The sequence below is a fragment of the Epinephelus lanceolatus genome, chromosome 2 (assembly GCF_041903045.1).
Source record: "Epinephelus lanceolatus isolate andai-2023 chromosome 2, ASM4190304v1, whole genome shotgun sequence".
Taxonomy (NCBI): Eukaryota; Metazoa; Chordata; class Actinopteri; order Perciformes; family Serranidae; genus Epinephelus; species Epinephelus lanceolatus.
This window is the reverse complement of record NC_135735.1, coordinates 41,277,855-41,303,912: the sequence shown is the minus strand read 5'-3', so window position 1 is coordinate 41,303,912 and position 26,058 is coordinate 41,277,855. Positions and strand designations below refer to the sequence as shown.

General features: G+C 41.1%; 1 protein-coding gene across 3 annotated transcripts in view; it reads right to left on the bottom strand.

Moving 5' to 3' along the window:
* Window positions 1–26,058, bottom strand: part of phkb (phosphorylase kinase, beta) — a 149,389-nt gene that overhangs the window by 90,770 nt on the left and 32,561 nt on the right. For all 3 annotated transcript variants that reach the window (XM_033632936.2, XM_033632931.2, XM_033632923.2), the window contains 6 exons: window positions 25,778–25,877; window positions 19,660–19,767; window positions 18,621–18,701; window positions 14,387–14,502; window positions 8,168–8,231; window positions 3,330–3,425 (listed from right to left, as the gene is read on the bottom strand). In XM_033632936.2, coding sequence (XP_033488827.1) covers window positions 3,330–3,425; window positions 8,168–8,231; window positions 14,387–14,502; window positions 18,621–18,701; window positions 19,660–19,767; window positions 25,778–25,877 — 565 coding nt within the window. The remainder of the gene's footprint in view (window positions 1–3,329; window positions 3,426–8,167; window positions 8,232–14,386; window positions 14,503–18,620; window positions 18,702–19,659; window positions 19,768–25,777; window positions 25,878–26,058) is intronic.

The following is a 26,058-nucleotide window of genomic DNA, read 5'->3' as shown; positions in this document are numbered from 1 at the left end:
ATATACTGTAATGTAATGTAATGCTTACCCTGACATTCTTACAATAACTTTAACCAATCCATCTGCTCTCGCCAAAACCTAACCAATCCAACCAGGCAACGAGTACTAGCCAGTAGGGCGGTATGACAAAATTTTCATATCACGGTTTTAAGAAAAAATCATATCGGTTTCACGGTATTTCATGGTATTTTGCTCAGGTTCGGCCAACTTGACACGCTGCAGTGTTGTGCTATGGCCTATTCAAGTGCTGGAATTTGTTATTTACCTGACAACGCCTGAACATAACACACGCTCCGCTCCATTCATTTGGGCTCCACTGACTGCGTACGGAAGCGACACGTAGAGAAGCCAGCGGGGTTGTTTACCGTTTGCCGAGCCGAGAGGCTGCATGAAATGTTAAAGCGTTTTCCACCTAAGTTATTACATATATTTGAGTTATCTACAAGTTTACTGTACTGTTTGTCATCTACTCGCTTTCAAATGTCCGCCACAGACATTTACACAATGTCACGGTAAACATGGGTAAATGCATGAGAAAAAAATCATCACATATCACCTCTGATAATGGTTTATTCATTTAAAAACACATTGTGCTCGTTTAGCACACTATTGCATGTAGTTTTTATCTGCTGGAGGGTCGCGTAGGGGAACGTAGCGCAACAAAAATAGAAGAGCCGCGTAAAATAGAGAGGTGTCGCGCGACAGACGGGGGTTGTCGCGCCGCTCCCGTTGTCGGTGGAGCCGCTGATTAACAGGGGGGCGAGCTGCTACGGGACTCACGCTGCGGACGTGTCGCGCCGCTGACGTGCCCGGTGGAGCCCGGCCGTAACTGTCTCGGACTCGGGACGGGTCGTCTTCGGTCAGGAAAATGCGGCCCGAGCCGTGTGCTTACCTGTGTGTGCGCTTTGTGTGTGTGTGTGTGTGTGTGTGTGTGGGTGTGTGCGCATCGGGGCGAAACTCCGCCGTGCGCGATACAGAGGACAGAGGAGAATTGTAAACAGCAGTGCGCCGCTGCTAGTTGCATATAGGGGAAACACTGCTCTTTTTGGTATGAGTTCTTCTGGGTCATTGTGAACAGTTGCTTTGCTTTCAGGACTCTCTCCGGCAGCCATTCTCACCTCTAAACTTTTCTATGCTCTCACTCTCACCCGCTCAAGTGTGCCTGTGGTGAGCAACAATGAAATGGGTCCCCGCTGAAACACTTTCCTGCCGCGCACGTTCCGGGCGTTGTTTGGGCTATTCACCGGTATTGTGGTATATGAAAAATTCATATCATAACGAAAATAAATACCGGTTTTCGGTACAAACCGGTATACCGCCCAGCCCTACTAGCCAGTCACAGGGAGAGTAGGGTAGATAATGCCTTTGTTATCCTAAAAAACAGCAATTGCATACTGCACAGCTGTAGATGCCTTTTACCAGCTTAAAGGGACAATTCAACCCAAAATTAAAAATATGAATGTTTCTTCTTACCTTACCTGTAGTGGTATTTAACAATCTAAATTGTTTTGGTTTGAGAAGGCTTACCCAGCACCATCAAGCCAACTAATGTTAGGACGCCATTTATGTTTACATTCCATGCTGTCACAAGCACAAGCCTCTCATCCACGACAAGATGCATGCTTCCTTCTGCCTGGTGATACAGTTAGCAGTTGGGAGTTCAGTAGAGAGAAAATAGTACCTTTGAGCACCACAAGCTGAGTGCCATCTAGTTCCATTATATTAGAGAGAGGGCAGACATCTCTATGGCCGATATCTCCAACACTCACACCAAAACAATCTAGACTGATGAACTGCACTACAGGTAAGAAGAAAACTATGTATTTTTGTTTTGGGGGTGAACTGTCCCTTTAAGATTGAAAGCTCCTTTTAATCAACATCACACTACAGCATTTCTTCCAAACCAAGGACTGTCTGACTAAATTTTAATGACAGCAATCATTAGGAATGAATATTGTTAATACGGTTGACAAACCATTATGACTGGACATTTAATTTTCTCATTTCATTTTTGTTTGGTTTACTAGGCTATATTAAGCAGTGAAAATGAAAGCTATTAGGGCACTAGCCTCACTGCAAACAACTATGAATATTTAAGGGTTATTAATAGACGGCAGAGCTTCCAAAAATAAAAAGACTTGCTCTCCATATTCTGCATGGATTCTGTTGTTGAAATGCCTGATAACTGCAGAGACGTGCTTTCTTACAGACAGGTGTGAAGCAGTTTGTCAACCAGCTCAAGGACTAGATTTTACAGAAAGATGCGGTCGACTGTTTGATGTTGCTGTTACGTTTTGTATTGCAATCTTTTTAATATCCAACACATCTCTACAGTTCACAGCGGAGGTGATGGCTACTGTCTGGTCCAATCCTCTCCTACTCTTCAACTCCTTGTTACAACTCCAATTTACATGTTAACATCCTCGGCAGCTGCAGCTGAAATGGGATATCAGCTTGCAGAACGCATTCAGTGCAGGTATTGAATGTGTCTGGAATTGAATATTGAATCCCAATCTTTTGCCATAGTGTACAAGATACTGATATTACATTGATATTATGGTTAGCTCAATATTATCCTGCAGTATGTTGGTCTCTTGCCACCCTACTGCACTCCATCCTTCCAGCTCCTTAACATTAATCTCATACAGCTATAATGCCACTCTAATCGTCTAATTACACTCACTTCCTCGCAAGCTGACTGCGGCTATTCTGCTTGACACATTCAGCACAGACAGAGAGCGAGAGATGTGATCATTTAAGTGTCTGCAAGCAGTGGAGTGGAGAGACAGAAATGGTTTTGCTCTTGCTTTTCCTCAGTGTACCACTTATATTCTTTTGCCACTTCCTTTTGCAGCTTCACCTCCCTCCAGCTCTGCAGCCACCTCTCACTTTCCCCATTTCTTGTCAAGGCTGAACCATCAATAGCATGAGTATGGGCAGTGTAATGACTGCACCAGGAGGGAAATGCACTTTCTGATTTACAGATATTCCTTGACATATTGACATAAGTACAGAGTTTCTTTGATGTGTACAATTAACCTTTCAGGTTTCTGGCATATGCGTGGCAGGCATCTATTTTGGTCTTTGATTGGTAGAGATTATGCACACAGCTGCTCCGCTGAGTCAAAGAAAGGGGGGAAAGAGGCAGCAGGCTGCATCAACATGTGCACCTGTGGACATTTTTCAAAACCTACAACAGATTAAATAGTTCTGAGCGAAAATTTGCATTTAAACATCCTTTTTACATCATCTTGTGCTTTATTTGTAGGTTTTAGTCATTTGTAGGGTGGTTTTAGTTGCTGCGCAGGTAGATAGCTAGATGGACTTACGTGTGAGCGAGACTCTCGGGGCAGTAAGGAGCACAGGGTTTGCCTGTTCCTGTTGTGGGCGTCCAGATCCACAAATATCACCGACCAGGAACAGCCCTGCAGAGCAAAACACATAAGCAGAAAGCATGCCAGTCACAGCTGAACTATTCACCCGTTACAGGTAAAAAAAAAAACAGCACAGTCTCATGTTCTGCATGTGGACACCCACAAAAATGCAGAGAAGAGATGCGCAAGTCCTCTACCATTTAGCAGAGAAAAAAAAGTGACAGCAAAATGGCTAAAATGACTTAAGGACCACTTTAAAGCCCCCTCCATCACACCTTACACCTCCGCACATCAAAACACACTCTTTCGCTGTAACACCAGGCTGATATTTTTGGGTTGAACACATTTTTGAAGTACAGCGTGGGAGTGCTTGAACAACAGCGAGTCGAGAGTCAAACTATCACTTCAAAAGTCCCCATGTACAAAAACGAAGTGCTGCTACTACAATGCAGTCTGTCCGTCCAGTGCACTTAAACACCTCTGGGAGAGAGAGAGGTGGGGCAGTTTATGCTTTTACTCAGTGAGCGAAGTGATCAAACCTTTCTGGTTCTAAAAGGCTGGTTCAGTCCACTTCATCCATCCATCAGCAGCGCTTACATAAAACCAACTGAGTCACTCCTGCAACCTGCTAAGCAGTTTCTAATGTAAGTCAAATGCATTATGTATGAAGATTGCCAGAGTCGACTTTTTTCCCTTCAAAAAACAGATCCAGCCAGGGCTTTTAGTCAAATCAGCAAGCTTTCCTGTCGCAATTTGCATAGTGCAGTGGATTGCTGGTCACTGGTGTAGGCAGCTGTGTGACAAGTCAGTGAAATGGCCCTCTCAGGGAGAGCTTTTCCGGTGTTCTAGCAGCAGAGTGTAAGAAAACAGAGCATGTAAGATGAGTGATTTTGCTGTGGATGCATGCTAATGACTGTGGTTTCCTTCAGTGGGCTGACATTTTCGTTTTAATAAAAGTGAACAGTCCAAACTATATTTTATTTATGTTTTTAGGTAGGTTTTTTTTAGTATTTCTGCTTTATTTGACAGTGACAGAGATAGTCAGGAAAGGCGAGAGAGAGAGAGAGAGAGAGAGAGAGAGAGAGAGAGAGAGAGAGAGAGGGAGGGAGAGAGGGGATGATATGCAGCGACCATAGACTGTAAAAATAATGACAGTAGCTACTGTGACATCACCCATCAGTTTGTGGACTCTTGTTTTGTAGTCTCTATATACAGACTCTACATTCAGTGAATGTAGAGTCTGTAGGCAAACCCCGGAGATCTTGCATCCGGAAGAAGAGTGGAAGAGCCCTGGTTTCCGGTTGTAGGCTGCTTGTAGTCCGCGTGATATTGACCAATCACGTTTCACCCGGCTGCAGTTGTTGCCAGGTTAAACGGTCGGTGCGGTGAACTAATGAGGCGGAACATAACTGGCGTCACTGCAAACTCTGAATCCATCGCAATGGTTCAGCATATTTAACTGAAGTCGGAAACGGAAATTCGCCTCCTCTGCCCAAATCAAACTGGAATGCCAAAAAATCGGGGGTCTGCCCCCAGAGGCTGTATCGCCATCTGCCGGAAGTCAGACGCCAAATACAGCCGATGGGTTCTGAGAATGCTTGTTTTGAAGCCTCCAGTTCAGCATTTCGGTCGTTGCCATCTTGGTTTTTTGGAGCCAGAAGTGACCACATTTGCGCCATAGGCTGGCGCTGTGGAGGAGTGAGGAGCGGAAGCGGAGGACATTATCAGCAGACAGCTTGTCACTCACAACAGCCAGCCCTTAGTTATGCGTAACTTTAAGCTCTAATAAAATGTAAAAGGATGCCTCAAAAATAAAAGCCCCCCACACAGTTGTCATGAAGGAGAAAACTAGCTATGGAGACCAAAATCAATTTCTGTACCAGGCTGTAAACATGTTTTTTTTTTCCTGCTGTAAATCTGGACATTTTGACATGGGGGTCTATGGGGATTGACTGGCTTCTTGGGCCAGCCTCAAGTAGCCATTCAAAGAACTGCAGTTTTTGGCAGCTCCATATTGGTTTTAATTTTTGAGTCCTGGAGTTTGCTGCTTGACAGCAACATGGGTCCCAGGCCAGACACAACACAAACCCTGGCCACTGCAGTGAGGACCTTAATGGTACGCACTCTGCCAGGTGAGCGGCGAGGGCACGCAGTATGTTAACCCTTTAATAGTTCATTCAGAAAAAAAGCTATGGAAGAATTTTCATCGTCGCCACCAGAGAAATAAAATGTTTCACAAATAACACAAATATGTGAAAATCTATGTATGAAATATCACATAATTAAGAAAAAAAGAAATAAAATAACAAAAATTTGGATTTTGTTTTCTACAACCTGCTGCTAACATTCAAATACAGGAAAAGTGAGTATTTGTCATTCACTTCAATCTAGACTTTCCTCCTTAAACCTCCAGCAATCAGAGTTGTGCTTTAATTCTCAAATGCTTAGGGTATTTTCTAAATCATTATTACCTGTATTAGCAGTATCATGCGGGATTTTCCCAATCAATGGATTTTCACTTAAAGAAAATGTCAAATCAAACTGATATAATTCTATCAAATATACAATGGAATAATATGAAATGTATCACACTGTTAACAGTTTCAAATTTCATTAAAACTTTGTTAAAAATTCAATTTTTTATTATTTTATGGCAATTTTCAGTTTAGTTAAATATAATAAGTAAATAAATAAATAAATACAAATCATGTCCTTTGAAATGCACTGTGAAAAATATCAAGCAAGTATTACAATGAAAACAATAGTCTTTCAAGTTTTTTTATATGCATTTACATTATGCTGTTCAGTGAGCATTTTAAATAGGCCCCATGCCAAGTGTCTTGTTTGAAAAGCTTCTGCAAACTGCAGTGCACTGTGGGGTTGTTTTGGGCCTCAGACATATTTCGACTGGGTGCTAGACATGCACGGGGAGATAAAAAATATAAGAAATCTAAATATGCTCTAGCAAAAGATGTAGAAAGCAAATAAAGTATTAAATGAAATGAAATTGTAACTGAGCCTTTGTTAATCACGTGCCAACAACTGCTGGTGTAAAAAATCAGTCATATTTTTAACTATGCATTTTTCTTGTCTATCCCTACTTTTCCATGCAAACCCACTTATCCGTTCTACCTCTGCAGAGTTAGCCACATCCCTCTATAATGAAAATGTGACTGTATAATACGAGTCAATTACAGGCCACCATAATCTATGCCAGCAGGCCATCAATGTCACCACCATTATTATGGGTTGCTAATAAATGTTGACAGGGTGTAGATTATATAATACCCCTTCCAAAGAGCATAATGTACATCAACTTGACATCGCTTTCTGTGCATCGATGTGCATGAATTAAATTCAAAGATTTATATCAGCATAGAAAAGTAGCCTCTCCTCCACACACACAGAAAAAAGAGAAAAAGAAGATTGCTGGATTGAGTCAGGCCGGCGTGTGTCCACTCCACTACATCCCTGCTCTTGACTGGCTGTGAATTACTGTAGGTGACAATCCCGAGATAGAAAGTGGAACCTGTTAGGATTTGATTGTCCAGCCGTGTGTACACAGCTCTGTGAATTTAATGACTGGCTTTAAAGTTGAAGGATCCTCCTCTAGGCGAGATCAATTTTATCCACAGAGTTCAATTTGTCACACAGAGGAGCCGCTATCTTTGCATCCGTCGTGTGACTCGGAGGGATCATAAAAAAAAATCAAAACTTCACCATACTGAAGGTTGAGTCCGTTCATCTAGTACAAAGGCTAAATGTGACACACACCCACAGGAGACTGCAGCCAGTGTAAAATGTGATAGCCCAGTTCAGAACGTAGTGAATGTTACGGTTAGAGGGGTTGGGAGAGTTGCATTTGGTGTTGGAAGGAAGAGAGTCAATTGGGAAATCAAGATTGATAGAGATCATTAATACCCAACTGGCTGGCTTGTAGCACTTTCACTTCCAGAGGGACAAGAGACTGGATGAGACACTCACACTCACACTTACAAAGGCCCCACACAGCATGGGCCATAAAGCAGCTACCTCTATAAATTGATTCTTTCAACAAGCTGAGCTTGATGACAAAATCCATTTTCAGGCACAGTTAAACCCCTCATTTTGCAGCTGATCAGGAGAGAAAAACAGAGACTTTAATATACGATCATGAAAGCCTCATGCAGTGATCAGAAAAATAATCCATGTTCAGATATAGGAGATGGCCAGAGAAGCCATCGGTGGCTAAAACCCAGGTGGAGAAAAGAAGAAGAAAGAAAGGCTTGCTAAGTGCAGGACTTCATTTTCCAGTCCATTAGCAGATGTAATGAATGTCCCTGTTTTTCCTTTCCACCATACGGCAAGAAAAAACAAACACATCCACTAATGGACATTGTAAGGGAGATTCACAGAGAAACCAGGAACAAACATCAACTGTGGCAATTGATCAAAGTCCTGCAGAGACAAACGCAAATACGGTAAATGAATCTCCTGATGGTCAAACATCCACTTAAAGAAATAGCTGGGCATCGATGACAACAGTACCAATTATGCCGATGACGTGTCCTTGTTGAAACAGCAGTGGCTTTCCATAAATTAAGTCACTGACTCAGATTATTCTCTGCTCAGGATGCAAACATCAAGCATATCTCACTGATGTATGGAGCTGTAATGGAAAATGGGCTTTCTATCTATAATACGATCTCATGCCATGTGACAAGATTAGACAAGTGACAAATACACATGTTTCTTGGGACTAGTGAGGAGGAGGACATGTGCAAAGAGCAGGTAAATTATTCAAGTTACGGTACCTGGTTTCCAAAAAGGTTGAATCCATTGATGGCCTCCAGAGCAGCTTTAGCCAGGCCCACAGAGCTGCAAAGAAAAGAGACACTGAAAATTACACGACACAAAAAAAGCAGCTGTCACTAACAGTGATGCACTATCGGGCCAATGTGTAAAGATATCTTGCATTTCATAAAAGTGAAAATAAACACTATAATTGAAACCATAAACGTCTTTCAATTTTCTGAGACCCCCCCAATTCATTCAGAATTGCACTTGAATATTAAACAGCTATCTCTTGGGATTCAATAAAGTCGAAGGGTCCAAAGATTGTGGTCTACTGTAGATAATGGATCTCTTTAATAAAAACATTACACTAAATTTCACACTGGGTAGCTACTGTGATTGCTATGCAGACTTAATGTGAATCAATTTCACTGTGATTTTGTTTCCCTTTCTACCCAGCCAAGATTTCCCAAGAAAAGAAAAGGAGCGGGGGAAAAAATTGCAGGGAACCTGGCGATGACTGGCAGTAGATCTGCTGACATATCAAAATGCATTCAATACCATTAGTGAAGCCTGAATCAATGCTTAAAATACAAAGGATGGCTGGCTAATCAGCTTGGAAAAGAGCCCTGCTGAAACTAGTTCTGTGAAAGACACACATGCACACACACACACGAAAAAGTCCAGTCCCGGTCAGCAAGGCTGTCAGCACTTCACACAGAGGTAGAGGAGATATGATGCTTGGTGGGGAAACAGGAGGTTAAAAAACAGATTCCAGGAAACAGGCTCAAAACAGCATCATGATGCAACAGATTCAGTTGACAGCTGGAGATAAAGATTCACATGATGAAAATGTTGCTGTAGACTGTTAGTCCATGAGCTCATATTGTAAACTGTACAACAATATTCTGTTACTCTGAGCTCAATTCCCAGTTTGGGTTATAATGGGTTAGTGGCTTCATATACTTCTTCATATTTCATATACTGGATTTGTTTTGGAATTATGGACCATGGAAGGAAAAATAAAAACTAAGGTAATTACAGCATTGACAATAAAAGAATCAAAGTCATCAACGATGGACAGCTGTGGCCACTCACATCAAAATACGACCACCTTGAGTCCAAAGTTCCATATGTGATGACAACTGAGAAAACTGCAGCTAAAAGCAAAATGAAATATGGTTTTCAGTGCTAGAAAAAGCTAGTAAGTGGATTATAATTCAAATCAGAAAATTGTATCCGCATTATTTGAATTTTTTTTACCACTTGGTGGCAGCAAAACATTGCAATGACATATTAATACCTCAAAAATTTGACATGGTAAATGTGTAAGCATGTGTAATGAGTAAACAATTACCTGTTTACACCACAGACCTGCGTGCAGTATTCTAAGTGTGGGCCCATTTATTCCCATCAAAGTTACCTAGTCGAACATGAAGCCAAAATATTTTGATGATGCTGACGAGGATTAAATTACCCTGATCTTCCACATCCATGGACCAATAGAGGAAGCTCACTAGAGATTTGCACTGCACGAGCTGGCTAACTTTGGGTTTAACTTTTTAATAAGGACAAAATGATTTAATCTTGCAGCTCTAATAGACTTTCGAAAGTTTGTCACACTGAACGGATCAAATTTTGAAAGTGAAATGAGGAATTTTGCAGGGGTTGTGATGTTCAGAAAATTGTATCCGCTGATTTACAGATGTCTCCTTCCCAAGCCCGGCACTGTTTCCGGGGCTCGGTTTACATATCAAGCAGATACAAAGAAGAAGAGCACTTATTTGGAGTCATATTTTAGGCAACCCAATCAGTGGTAGTCCAATATTCACTCTTCTTTTAGATCTGTTTTGGTCTCCACCACCTCCTGAGGGATATATCTGGCTTTATGGTTGTTAATGCTCCACCATGTTCACCGGCTGGTTGTCCTTTTTTTCCCCCAGCTATTTGGTGCTGTGAAGGTAGCATACATTGGGTTCATCAGCACCTTTTCACTGAAAACAGCTGCCTGCTGAGGCTGGCAACAGCAGTGAGACTGAACCGAACATTTAAGCTGCGGGCAAAACAATTAACTGAAAGACACTAAAACACTCCATAAAGCTCAGGGGAGCTGCAGTCAGGTGACAATGACTTCTGGACACATCACTGTTTGTGACCCATTTCACATTACACAAACTCATTTGATCCACTGTACTGTCTGCACTGTCCACTGGTTCACTGTAAAAATATTCATTAGAGCAGCTTTAAGGTTTTAAAAATGACAATAATTACAGACAGATTAGAGCACATGCAGATGATTTAAATTTTCGCTGTTGTAAAATGGATTAAAATATGAGAATCATGAATATGTTGAAATATTCATGAACTATGGGCACAGTCCTGTTTTTATATATCCACAAAAATATGTTTAACTCAAAAGTTGAGATATTTCAAGTAAACCAGCTGCTTACAAGATTAGATATGCCACTTTAAATGAAACACTCCAGTCTAACCATTTGACTGGGTGTGATGATAAACATGAGGCAGAAGCAATCATTTGATTTGATATGGACAAATGAGTACTCTGCCAAAATGAACACATCCTTTGCTGTTCATTTCCACTGAGCCCCTCTCTCTGCCCACTGGCACTCCAGGACTAGAAATGACTGCTCAATTTGATCATTTACACAGATCTTGTTTACACAGAACCATTTTGAATCCGCCCCTGCCACAGTTCACTGTTTGCACACAGCATGTTAATTGGTATTACGCAACTACATGTATACGCTCGCTCACTAATTGTGGAAATCCAAAGCATGAACTCGAGGGGAGGAAAATACAAGACGTACGACACACAGGGCTTCTTCACTACATCGAATTTGTTATCTTTTCTTGAGGATATCTTGGCAAGCTGCTGCCAATAGCCTTGGATTGTTGGAGAAAGAAAAAAAAAAAAACATGCTTCCCAGAGATAAGCAATGGCAGAAATTGAGGATCATTATCGAGACAGTGAGGGAGGAGAGGGAGGCCCGTTCGACCTTGGATGATAAATCAGTTAAGTGCACCTAACAAAAACTCACTGCAATCTGAGTTCACTGGCCAAGGACAACGCTGGTGTTTAAACATGTGGTCCAAAATTCTTATCTTCATAGCAGTTAATAGTTCAGACTGTTGATCCATTATATCTTCCTCAATAAAAGTGATTTGCTCACTGATGGAGGTTGTGTCACTGCAAAGTTGTGTTGATTTGACAGTTCATCAGTAAATATGCTTTAAAATGGACACGCTGACCCTAAATACACCTTATCAGATGAAATGGACTGATAACTCCTTCTGTAAATGAAAACATACTTCTCATAACTCCTGTTGCTTCCTGTTGTAAAAACGGCTGCTTTTACTTGCCCCCTCTCACACCTGGTGTTGGTCTCTTTGTTGGAGGGGCAAGAAAAGTAACATTCCCATTTAGTAAGCTAACCTTGATATGAAATACAATGTTGGACATGTGTAACTGTGTTCAAGTCACTTTCTTTATAAGTTGTAAGTTCATATTTATTTATTTGACCTTTAATTAATCAGCAGGGTCTCGTCAGACTGACAACTGACAGCAGGACTGACAACCTCTAGTTAAGGTGCGACTGCCTGTGATTTCACAGAGCCCTGGCTAAACACCTCTGTTGTCTGCCATCTGGACACCCCAGCAAGCAAGCGACAAGCAGGAGGCGTGGACTTTCTGTTCTGCCTGTACAAAAGTGGTTGTCAGAGGTAGAAGGAAAACTGGAAGCCATGAGGCTCTGAATGAAATCTCTCCTGAGTGACTCGCAACCTCAAATTGCTTCCTCCCTTCCAATTTGCTTTACTGATTACATCTAAAGAAGTCAGCTTTAATAAAGACACAAAAGATAGTGCTAAAATAATAATAATAAGTTGGAGGCATCCACCAGTTAAAATGAAGGCCAAAGAAAAAAAGGCAGTTTGGTATTTAACAAATATTTCATTCATATAATCCTCGTTTTAAAGCAGGCATTCAAAATTAAAATGACTCACACTTCAAAGCAGATTTTCTCCCTTCTGATATCGTCAATAATTTAAATGTGAATGGTACGTCTATGTTCTGGTTTTGTAAATGCTTAATTGTCTGAGTTCAATAAAAGTTCAATTAATAAAGACAAAAAGGCAAACGCTCTTTTACTGTTGTGTTTTCTATGGTCCCTCAAACACAAGCCTGCTGGAAATGTTCAGACATGGCAAACAAGAGTGGAATGGAAAAAAATCTCATTACCGCTCTATCATAACTGCTTTAAGGCCAGAAGACTTCAACACTATCACTGCTGGCATCTCCCACACTTTAATTCTGTCAATAACGGCCTCTGTTTCTACCTGATTCACTGCTCATACACAGACAGTCTGTTAGGTCATAGAGGCATTTAGTAGTCCACTGTTTTCTTCTTGTTGCTGGATTGTTTAATTCAGTTTATTTTTGAAGAAAGTTTCAACCCTTCTGTTAACACACACACACACACAGACTCTGGCCTGGGCAACAGCGTTGTCAAGGGTCTAGCTGCAGAGCTTAAGGCTCAGGCCCACCTCCGCCTTTGGACCATTTCCAGTCCTGAGCGTAGACAAGGAAGTCTGAAATTATGTATGCCTGCCAGACACAATCATCAGGATACGATCGGATGCATTAATTAGCTAGAATAAGCCACATGCCCTCTACCAATAACACCAAGGTTAACAGAACCAGCAATACTTTGATAAAACTGTAACTTATGAAGTTGGGTAACATAACATCATCAAGCAGCAACCTCTGGGGCTGAGAAGTGAAGCCAACATGGTAGTGCCAAAAACTTTAGCTCCTTGAATGGCCACCTGAGGCTGGCTCCAGAAGAGAGTCAATCCACTCAGACCCCCATGTTAAAATGCCCACCTTTACAGCAGAAATAAACATGTTCACAGCCTGATACAAAAAACAGTTTTGGTTTCTATACCTAATTTCCCCATTCATAACAACTGTATGGGGGACAAACTGTTATTTAACTCAGTTACTTACATTTTATTAAAGCTTAAAGTTATACATAATTAAGGGCAGGGCCGCTTTGTGTGAACTGTCTGCGAGGTGTAACCACAGTCTATGAGTCAGAGCCATTCCTTGCTCCCTCGCAGATCCACCCTCTCATCCATATACTGGCTCAAAAAGTCCAAGATGGCGACAGTTGAAATGCCAAACTGAGGCTTCAGACTGGCAGTCCACAAACCAATGGGTGAAGTCACAGTGGCTACGTCTATTATTTTATATAATCTGTGAACGTTAAACAGTGAATGCCTTGTACTAACATTATGAGTTTGTGATTGCTAGCTATCTTTGCTAACGTTGTAAGCAAACTAACGTTAGCATTAGCTGGAAGGACATTAGTTTGCTAACTGTATTAGCATTGCTAGCTAACGTTCGCAAACTCATAATGTTAGTACAAGGTATCTAGTGCTTAATGTTTCATTATCTTACGTCATTAGTTATAGTTATATTAAGAATATTTGGTTGTATTTTCTAAATTAGTGTTATTGGTGGAGGCTGTGTGATTTATTTAAACTAATGAAGACATGCTTTAGTTTCCTGATTATTGTCTTCTGAACATAAAATATACAGTAGCATTTAAACATATAATACAATTATTTGTTAATGATAAGGTCGAGAAACAATAAATACATAACAAAATGTTATTTTATGATAGGATTACTAGACGTGATACAATGTATTAAATATACACTGAGTAGGACTGCAATATAACAATACACTTACCCAATATGCTATATAATACTGTGGCATGTAAATGTTATTTATTTATAAGGAAGTGTAATAACACATGATTTTCCACCTGTTAAGCTAACATGCAATTTAAAGCATTACAGTGGCTCATGCCTCTGTGTGATCTATAAAGCTCTGCACGTAAATATATTTGGAATCATTTTTATGCTGCACTGTGCTTCCCAGGGGCACTGAGCAAAAAATACAACTCATGTCAGTCAAACTCTCCCTGTGGTGTGGTTTTATCTATTGACGTCTGTACACATTGCTGGATGGTAAACTACACTGATACAACTGGTGACAGTGACACAGAGAACATTGGTGAAGTGTCGTAAAAATCTGACAAGACTGGATATCAGCATTTGCCAGTTTCCCTTGGATACAACCTGTAAAAACCTCCAGTTGAACTCTGAACTATGTACATTCATGTTGCGTGCGTGCTGCTAAGCTTCTGACTGACCTGGAATGCAGCTCGGTGCTGCCGTTGTTGTATTTGCTGCCTCTCTCCCACATGCCGTAGTCAGGCACTCTGTAGGCTCTTTCCACACAGAACACCAGGTTCTGGATGAAGGAAACCTACACACACACACACACACACACACACACACAAAACCATCAAACACAGGAAGGCATGGGACATTGAGAATTGATGCAATACATATTCACAGTATCTTACACATACACACACATGCACTCATAGATCCAGGGCTGCAGGTAGTCGACATGTTTCCATAATGAGACACACATTCACACATAACCTCAGCTGCAGCTACACATGCGCACACAGCCTATAGAACACACTTACATACGTATACAGTAATGCGTGACCTTTGATATTGATCTGGGGTGAGGTGTGTAACTCTACCCCTAATTATACGGGTCAGTAATGTGGACGAGAAAGTTGATTCTTCATCAATGCTCAAGGTCAGACTGTCCCTGTAGCTCCAGATGAGGTGTAATTAAGTAGTAAAGTGTGGCCGTATGTGATGCTATAGCTTCATTGGCTTGTCAACTGCCCATGACACGCCACTGAATGGACAAATATCACAACATCCATTTATAGCACAATTTTAATTATCAGCGCATCGGCCTGATAAAAACTCATCCGCAGTGTCCTTGCTTGCCAAACAAAACGCTGGCCTTGTGGCTTTAAAGTTGTAATTAGCAGGGGGTTATGCGTATCTGTGATCTGCCCCACACCGACTGTGGAGAAAGACCCTGCGTATGTGAGAGACATGTCAAAATCAATAGGCACATCTAGAAAAAAAACTAAAAGGGAGAGACATAAATTGTTTGATGACTTAAAGGCCTTGAATCATTAAAAAGACCTGAAAGTCGCAGTGTGTGCATGTGTGTGTGCATGTGTGTGCGTGTGTGAGCTTGACTGATGGGAGATTTAATCTAAAATGACAAAGTGGGGGGGAGAAAAAGAGAGAGATGAGGGAGTGAAAGAGAAAGATAGAGAGAAGCAGATACAACCTGTGTAGGACTTAAATAGGCCAGTCTGTGAGGGAGGGCAGGGAGAGAGGGAGGAAAGCAGACGAGGCTGGTAAAGACAGAAAGGTTCTCAGGTCCTCTTATTTGGGGTTTTATGAGTGAAGTGATTAATGAGGGGAACTTTTTAGTATCTTAATGGTATCTTAATGAATGTTACTGCCCACCGGCCAAACAAGCCTCTCTGTCTCCTGGCCGCCAGACGACAGTCCCTGCCAGTTCTGTGTTTTTTTCTTTATCTATGGAGGTGGATATTGTGCACATGGACACATTTGCTTTTACCCCATGTGCCTGCAGCACTCACACAGTGACAAAATTCACACACCTGTATCGTGTGGGGAAAAAAAACGCACAGGGGCTAATGAGACGCTCCATTTCATGCTGCATGAGACTGAAAATGGCATCTGGAAGGAGGTCGATAGTGCATCTTCTCAGAGGACAAGCAGCAGCCTTTCTATACCACCTACCTTGTGAAGAAAAAAAAAAAAATACTGCAATGCAGCTTCCAGCTCAGTCAAGTAAACGCCAACGGACTTCACAAGCAGTGACAGCTAACAACAAACTAATAAATGATACTGTAACAATGTGATCAGTCCAAAAAAAACGCTTTTCATCCAGCGTTCAGTGAGAAAACAAAGTCCTTTTTGCTCAATGGATCTGATGATATGAAACAGAAGGATGATGGGGTGTCTTAGTTTGAATTATGCAACCTAATAAACAGTGTTTAAGCATGCATATTAAGGCTGCTATGCAAACAGGACTGCCCTCATAAAAAAAGTTGCATTGTCAATTTGTTTGCCATCAGGAGTAAAAAATAGGGGAAAATGAGAAATTATTAGGGAAGGTTTTCTGTAAACAAAGTGAAGACTGCACGCACTAATTGGTTAGTGGCAAAATGTTTTACCATGCCCTTACTTTGTTAAGATAAGCCCAATCTAGTAAACAAATGGATTCCTTTACCAGCGGCACAGATTTCACCGCTCTGTGGCAGTAAGTAAAGCTGTGAATGAGCAGACTATAAAAACTAACAGAATTAATGAAGTTCCAACTGCTCCTCGGGGCCCACATAATAAACAGCACACTGTGTAAACTTAACAGCCAAGTTGCTTTGTTGTTTTATTAAGAGTCAAACATAAAGAAAATGACACCGGACAGATACATCACACTCTGAAGGAAACCATTCAAAGCAGCTTTCCCGTAATAGTCTGGGCTGGTGTGCTGCCAAATAAGACGTTAGCAGTTCAATTCCCAGGAGGACATTAAAGCCTCCACAATGAAATCATCTAAACGTTTCCCTGTTGAAAGTCAATTGAGCGGCTCAGCAAAAATATAAATGTGAGCCGAGCTATAAAAGTGAGCTACTGTCCCCTGATCCTGCAGTTGTGTCGGCTCTAGGATATCTGTAGGGGATTTAGGATACATCTAACTGCCTTTAGAAATCCCATGCTCTTACTTTATAGCATCTGCTTGGATCTTCAGAAGGTAGCATCAAATAATTTAAGACTTGGGAATCTCATTAGGTCCGACAATATGCTTTAGAATAAACAGATTTTCTGTGATACATTTTCACATCAGGAATTTTATGTGCATGCATGCCGACCCATAAAAAGTAAAAAATGCTTCTCACAGACATAAGAATTTAGTTTAGAGACGCTTCAAAGTATGTATACGCTGTCAGTCACGTACACATAAAAGGACTAAAAGCCTACAGCTATGCTAACAGTCACAGTCACGCTGTACTTGAAACCAGCCATAGCTAGTAGATGCTGTTATCAGCATTCTAATGGCAATCTATTTTCATCATCTTAATGCAAACACCTGCTATGTGGCACTGACATTGAGAACAACCTTTCCCCATAGACAACCATTAAAAAGGAGATGTTTCTAGTCTTGACAGGACCGCTCAAATTGCAAAAGAGTTAAATTATGAATCTTTCCGTGATGAATTTTTGATCCATGAACACTTTATATTTGTAAAACCTTTCCTCAAGCCGAGAAAAGCAATTTAAAAATCTGTGACCTTTTCACAATGTAAAGTCTAGGGGCTGAACAGGACCTAACAGGACGGGGTCAGCAGACAGGGCTGCTCACAGGGAAGTAAAAAAGGGAAAACTTTTTTAGGGCCTAGCCACTTGGAGGACGCATGGGGGCAAGCAATAATCACGTTTATCCTAAACATGAGCAATTAATCAATCAACTTTTATTTCATAGACTCAAGGTCCATTTAAAAGACATACACATAGATAGATTTAAAAAAGGCACTCATACCAATATTTCCACATAGGTTACTGGTAAACAAATGTTACTTTTAACTGAAACATCACCATTACTATCTAAAACAACAAAAATAAACATGGTATTTATTATTTCTTCAGCAAAATGTTGCCTGTTGCGTAACTAAAACCCTCTCTCCTAAGGTCTTTTTTTTTTGTCTTTTTTTTTTAACGCAACACTTGCCTAAAACCAAACAGACCAAAACAAAAAACAAAAAAACAAAGTCCAGCCATTTCTGTGACCAGACCAGTCAGCGGGAAAAACACTACTGCACATATTCAGTGGTGATAACCTGTACATGAAAGCAGACGCTATAAACTTTTTTGCCGTCATCTTGCGGGTCCAGTATCTAGTTCCAATAATATATCAATGGACTTTGGTCATTAGCCAAAGCACTAGACATATATTAATAAGCTGACCAGGTTGTGGCCCTTGATAAAAAGTCAGGGGTTCACCAAAGTCGGTAGGACTCACCATGTTGGGACCACAAATGTCTTTATGACAATCTGTGCAACAGTTGTTGAAATATTTCAGTCTAGATCTGGAGCATGACTACAAATACTTCAATTGACTGAAATTAGGTTAAAATAAATAAATAATGATAATCATGTCTGGTTATTTTACAAGCAGTGTAACTGTTTTTTACTTATTTGAAAAATCTCCCAACATTCTGACATATGTACAGTAATTTTAAAACTGGCAGCAGCATTCTGCATGGGAAACAATGTTCTGCATGGGGAAATGTATTTTTGTTCAATGTTTATGACCTATATAAGAAAAGACGTGTAACTGTCTGTGGCTTACGACAGATACTGAATGCTGCTAGTGGATTCGCCAGAAAATATCAAACCAATAAACAGGACAGGGCGTAAATCCCTTGTGTCCACAATTGATCACCTCAGCAGTCATTTTCGTGTCTTGTTTACCTCATCAGTGTTGTAAATGATCTGCAGACCAGAGCAGATCATCTCCACCAGGTACAGCAGAAACAGAGAAACGGCATCGATCTGCAGCAGTGACAGAGGGAAGGACAGAGTGGATTAGATACCATTAAAAAAAATTACTGTCATTTGTACACTGTGAGATATTTTCAGATTTGTCAATACAGCTGTCTTCGGTTTCCTACGTGGTGCAGAGGCTGAGGGGTGAGCCTTGTATTAGCTATTAGGCCTTTGGCATTGGACTGGCATCATCAATAACACAATTTACTTCATGGCAAAGCTGTTGGAGGAGGAATCACAGCCAAGGACTGAATGTATATACAGTAAGTGTTTAACATCTATACAGCTTTGATGATTTATGAGGCTTTCTTTGTCACAGCATGATAATTTTGATTTTCTATCTGGCTCTCTTGATGTATTAGCCACCGTTCATTTTAAGTGCAATCTCCATCCAAACGTTACACAGCAAATTGACCTCTGTCAATACCATTGACAGAAGAATAAGCTGTTTTATTGCCAATTTAATGCACATCCACCTCTGAGGACAAGTAATTTTCCAACCATACATGAATGCCAAGTAGAGGGATGGAGAAATAAAACATTTTTATGGGCATTTTTTACACTAAAAAACAAAACCTCATGAGATTGTTTGGCTAATTAGTACATCCTGTTGTTCATTCAGTTTTAAAAAGGTTTGCTTCTCATCGAGTTTCTTCCCGGACCACAGCCAGTGAAATCATTTTCAATATTGGTACATAAGATATGTGAGCAGAGATATAATGGCAAAGTAGTGTGCGGGATTTGTTTTTTAACACGTGTGAAACCTGTCTCTTTAGCCTTGAGAAGATTCTAGCCCTTGTAGACATGTTCATTCCATCTGGATACTTCACTGAGGTGGACAGACACATATCCAAAACATACCAAGACACACTGTGTATTTGCATTTATGTAAAAATATAATTTTCAATTGATTTTTGCAACTGAGGGTTGTCTCATTTCTGCACTTGTCTGCTCGCTGGCTGACCTGCAGGTGGTGGTACTCGCTGTAGGTGTGAACCTCGTCACCGGTGTCGACGTGAAACACTGAGTGCAGACACTTGGTGGGGCTGGGATCCTGTTTAAACTGCTCCACCTGGCAGAGAGACACACGGACACAGAGAGGACAGGATGAAAGAGAGAGGTCAAGGGTAAGCAGGGAGCAGTGAAAGAGTGACCGAGAAGCATTCATTCCCTCATGAAAGGTACAGTACCCCACAGTAGCAGCCTTGGACACATTCAAAAACACATAACTGGGAACCTTGGGTATCCAGTTAATATATGGTAATGGACTCTCTCTACTGTAATGTCTGTTATGCTCAATTTGCTGTACTGTTTTGGTTGTTTTGTGAGTCTGCCTCCCTGCCATAACTTTAAGATTAAATAAAATGTAACAGTTGAGTTATATAAAACAAATCACCCCGTACAGTTATCAGGAACTGGGAAATTAGTTACAGAGACCAAAACTGACCTTTTGTACCAGGCTGTGAACATGTTTATTTCCACTGTACATTTGGGCATTTTAACATTTGGGTCTGTGGGGACTGACTTGCTGTTAGAGCCGACCTCAAGCTAGGAACAACAGTTTTTGGCACTTCTGCTACTGGGGATGCTACTGTACTAACTTTCAGCACAGGTGCTTCCAATGGGACTGTAAATGCTAATCCTGACATTAAAGCAGTGTTCAACTTCCCGAAATGTAGGATTACATGAATCCATAAACACTCTAGTGACAAATACCTTATATAATCTGTTGTTTCCCAAAAACAGTAAACTGGAACAGCCAGTATATCTGTCCTATGAGCAATAACCCCGGGAGATATACTGTACGACATAACGTAGTCTGCCCTGAAACAGATAAGGGTCAGATTTAGGGCAACCGAACGATGACTTGTTTTACAGCAAACACATAAAGAAACCCTGAACAACATATTAGTCGTGTTTTGTGTTCTGTGAGTTGTTGGTTGTTGTCTGTGTGTGTGTGTGTGTGTGTGTGTGTTTGCTGCATTGACTCGACTACACTCCAAATTACGGCTGGGCCGCCAGCCCCATCGCACAGAGTTATAAATAATTGGCCCTTTGTCCCATTTTTACCTCGTTTGTTTCTTTTCTCTCCACCTCTTTTGCTGCTCTCTCCATCATCAAGCCCTCCCTCGCTGTCTCCATTTTTCTCTTTCTCCCTCCCACCCTCCCTCGCCTCACTTCTACCTCTCTTCTTCCAGTACTTTCTATTATTCACCCTCCTTTTTCTTTGTTGTCCCCCTTGCTCTTTGTGTCTTTATCTCTTTTCTCAGGCTCCCCCTTTTTTTTCCTGCTTGTTCTTTCCTCTGGCACACTCCCTCTGCCCACCTTTGTCTCTTGCTTTCGCTCTCTTTCTCTCTTAGTCAGGTCATAGTGGAGACCCTCTGTCCCACTTTTACTCAAACTGCTCCACTTCCTGCCATCCCACAGCGGCTAGTACTTGAAGGGGCGGTGGGCTGGCTAGTAAAAAGAGCTACCTCTGTAAGCAGCTAACAATAGGTACTGCTGTTTATGTTACGATAAAACCTACTTCTGTTCAGAGGTCTCTCTGATTCTCGCTCCAGCAGAGCCATAGTGTCAAGTGGCTCCACTCTCGGGATATTCTGAGAGGCCCCAGATCTAGCTTATTGTTTCAAGTGCTGCAATGCGCCAGCGTCATTAGTGAAACACTTCAATGTCTGCTGCCCCATCCAGTAAAAGGAAATTGTATGTGCGTTTAATTCAAGTTGCAAAATACAAACTCTTGCACCTCAACAAATCAGTAACCAGGCCATTCCTTTTCATTTCTGGTTGCAGAAATGAGATCCATTTGATTTTTCAAAACAACTCATGGTGAAGAGATAAAGCCAGTGTATAGCAGTTGTTTAGAAAGCAGGCAGGCAAGATGAGACATCAAGACACATTTTTACACCTAAAGTTAAACTCTGTTACTTTAAACCTGCATGGATTGATATGTTGTTCTCACGGGGGTGGTGCAACAAGCTGACATATTACAATGACACTGTAAAACATGACATATTATCACCTAATAAAGTAATATGGCAAACTTGTTAGCAAACAGTGGCCTTAATCAACACGTACTCACTCTGACCTCGTCACGTATTTAAGTTTGATCATGGACTTTCCACATCTACATACAAGGTGTAAGGTACCCTGGGTGCGTTGGTTGTTGACGTTCTGGGACACCGTGTCAAGTTATGCCTGTTACATGCACTGTCTTCTTTCAAGATACACTTCCGTTTTCATAGGAAATTGAAGGTCTCTTTCAAAATAAAAGCACTACCTTGGTACAACACTGCAAATTGACATTTTTTTCCTTCAACAACAAACACACATGGATGGGTTTAGGCAACAAAAGCACATGGTTAGGTTTAGGAAAAAAGAACAGGGTTTGCCTTTAGAATCTTACAGTATGCATATGGATTTCGACAACTTCTAAGTGAGACCGGGCTCTTTTAATACACAGCCAGCAGCCACAGAGTGACATGTGTTTGTGTTTGTGTACACGTCACGAATGTAAGTCCAATATTCTCTTTCCTTTTAGCTCTTTTTTGGTCTCTACCAACTCCTGCAGGCAATCCATATCCTGGTTGTTTAGCAGCTAAATGCTCCATTATGTTCAGCAGCTTAATGCCAGCTTTGCCACTTGGTGTTGGGCAGGTAGCATGCAGTGTTTTTTAAGTGTTTTTAGAGCATATCCATGTCGTATTCAAATCAGTAATTCATTTATTTATATTAGAGATACTGAGCTTGTAACTGATGTCCAAAAATGTGGACCTTTATTCTTATTACATGAAATTGAAAGATGATGTGAAGGTCATCCTAAGACTACTGCTGTTTTCCCCAAGTCTGCAACATTCAGTGCCCCACGTGGACTTTTTGATATTCGTATTTTATCGTCTTGTGTCTGTGCCTTGCTGCAAAGACCGATTGCCCTTTGGGGAACAATAATAAAAGTTGGAAGTTGAGCTTTTTTGCTGAAAACAGCTGCCTGCTGCGGCCCAAAATGACACTATCAGAGCACTGAAAATGAACCAACAGCTGTACAAGTTAACATTAAACTGTGCTTAAATGCTCCATACAGCTGAGACATTCTGCAGAGTTGGGTGATAATTTTCTCTGTTTTTTTTTCCACAACGGGTGTCACCTTTCACATTACATGCAGCTATTTAATCTTTTGTTAATATAAACATATAAATTAGGGCAGCTTTCAGTCCAGCAACTTTGAGGCTCCAGCAGTGAAGAGGTACGTGAAATGATGGTTGGGAAAGATGTGTGGATGCTGCAAAGCAGTTGGAAAAACTTTAAGCAAGAGGGCGATACTATAAGTTTTACTGTACTGCTGGAGCAGGGGAGGGGGGTGGGTGTCATTATATTTGAGGTATAGATATGTATGTTTTTAGAAAAGGCATTTTCTTTAAATGAGTCACATAATGAAGCAACTCTTGTGTTATTAGTTATTGACATGAAGATTGTTGTTTGTAACCTTAATGTTATCTGGCTTGTGAGTTTCTATCTGCCTGACTAGCAACCCTGTCGCCTTAAAATAATGTTCATACACAATCTAATTTCTAATGTCTGACTTTCCTGACCATAACCAAGTGTTTTAGTAAGATAAACCTACAACATGTATCCTCTCTCTAGTGTCAAAGTCCAATGCTTCTGGCTGCCTAAGAAAATAACAGCATTATACCCCGGCACCTTCTGGCTCTAAATGCTTTGTAGGTTCCCAGACAAAAATTCACCCTATCAACTGACACAGTGACTTTAACTATTTGTTTAGCCCAAGTAAAAAAAAAAAAAAAAAAAAAATCACTCCAGAAAATTATCCCTGTGCACCAGGCTGTAGACAGACAGTGGGGCCCAGCTGCTGTATTTGCTCTGTGATATTTGCCCAGCAGTGGACCTGTGTCACGTCTCCATTAAAAATGCCATGTTCTTGGTAAGTGTTGGAGACGGGGCTGTAACGAACGCTGCTCTGTGTAATTAACTGTGTAAACGCAGCTTTGTAATTAAGACACAGGAAAGCTCTCCCCTAAATTAGGTCGTCAAGGTCAAGGCAAGATGAAACAGAATGGCTTTCAAAGGCACACACTGTACACATGCACGTACACAGTGACACAGCCAGCTGCTCTGCTTAAAAATGTTGTTTGTGAGGAATGGAAAAAAATCAGCATACAAAGGACATATCTGGTTGTGTAAAATGGTGTGTTTTGCCATATTTGGCTGGACTGCAGCAAAGCAGGGGTCAGGCCTAATAAACACAGAAGTCTGTCGCTCAGTTGTGATGTTAGATTGGTGAACGGATTGTTTTTTTTTAACGACTCTTAGAAGGGAACAAGTTAACCCTGAGTCACAGTACAAGTCATTCACAAACCTCCTGAGCCGAAGACAGAGTGCGTCAGACTTTGGTGTCATGTTGTTGGAACTATCTGAGTTGGAAGTGAGCAGTAACTTTTTGCCAGGCCTGAAGATTATTCTTTTATGTAGCATAGGAGCAATGGCTGTCTTCGCAATATGATACGCTATCATGCCAAATTACTGTTGGCTGTCAGTGTTTGCTGTTTGCTGAAGTGATAATAACCAAGAGTCGGTCATGAGTTGGTTCTCGAGTGGTAGGCGAATGACATGAAGTGGATCACTGAGTGAGTCACGACAGTATTTCCACTGGTATCAACTTTGCCTCCGCTATCAATCATCTGATCCACTTCCTCGATACATGTGGTTATTGTTGCTGCACAATGTGTTCGCTACCCGCAAAGTTTGGGAGAGAGCCTCAATTGAGAACTTTAGGGCAAACTCTAAAATATTGTAATTTTGGGTGCAACTTTTTTCTGGAGAATGTATATTTTCCGATACATGTGTTTCAAACATGGTGTTTCAATTCTATGTTTGTAGGGTGTTGACACAGTTTGATGCATACGTTATAAGAATGAAGTTGTGTGGGCATAACAGTGTGTGTACAGAGCTGCCAATCTGGCAACTTTCTCACTAGATTTAGCAACTTCTCAGACCGTCTTAGCGACTTTATTTCTATAGAGCATGTGGCGACAAATTTAACTTAAATTTAATTTGCCATTACGCAGATACACGCTGTCAGTAGGGTGGTAGAGAGAGAGAAAGGGAGATGGTGGATGCGCTATACGAGCAGACAGGTGTTGCCGATCTGAACTGAGAAGAAATTAACAGGATAACTGTCAAGTGGTTGTAAATGAACAGTGTAGGTTTTAATTTGTCTGTGAATAAATGCTGCAGCAGCTCAGCAAAGTGAGCATCAACTTCGGCCCTGGAGGCAAAACAAAGCCTCCCCTGTGCTTCCCGACCACGGTCTGGAAGCTGAAGCAGGAAAGTTATCTTGCTCTGTTTTCCGTAATACCAACATTTGAGGCTGTGGGCATATTCAGCATTGTCATGGGATGCAGCCTAGGTCTAGTCTAATTAACAAAGTAACATAATTCCTGTAATAACACTACAAAAAAGCATGATTATATTATTGTATTTATTAAAGTAAAGCAGTCCTCAGTTATTTGTCTCGTATTTTAACAATGTCTTGTATTTTAACAACGTCATGTGATATGCTACATTAGTGCACTTTGAAAACAAATATTACTGGAACAGCTACAGACAACTGCAAATGAACATTTAATATCCAGGAAATCACCTTATAGACACTAGCACTGACTACTGCACTGACTTGGCCAAAATTTTGCTCATTGAACATACATGGTTCAGCCATATACAAGGTTTTCACCCAGTCTGGTTCGTTCACAGCCTAGTCTTGTGCATGCATCGGGTTTCCTGCAGACGTGGCATGAAATTTCCCCCTGTGGAGCAAAAGTCTTTGGCAATTAACAGATTGTCGGTTATTAAGCCCTCAGGACTAAAGCAACCTGCTCCCATTGTCATTTGTTATGATATTAAAGAGGAACCAGATGTGTCCAGTGCTCCAGCTCTGAGAGGCTTTGATGAATAGCAGCTCAGAAATACACCTTTGATCTGCAATACAGTGTGTAATTGCAGAGTGCTTTTATGCAAACACGCAGAGTAAAAGCGGGAGCTGAGTGGGGGCTGACTAAAAAACTCACCTTATCAGCCTGTCGCATGTAGCAGTAGAGGATCCCTCTCATGCACTTGATGGCAGAATGCTCCAATTCATGGGTCCGCCCCATATCGTCATCAATGCGTCTGCATACCGGGGGGAGCAGGGAGAACACATGAGGGGAAAACAAACAATGAGTGGATGAATACATGAAACTAATTAGACTTCAGCTATTATGAGTTCAATGTTTCTACAACTGTACAAACTGTTCTAAACCTAAATAATGATTTAGGACAGTAAGCCACCGTATCACTGCACAGAAAGAAG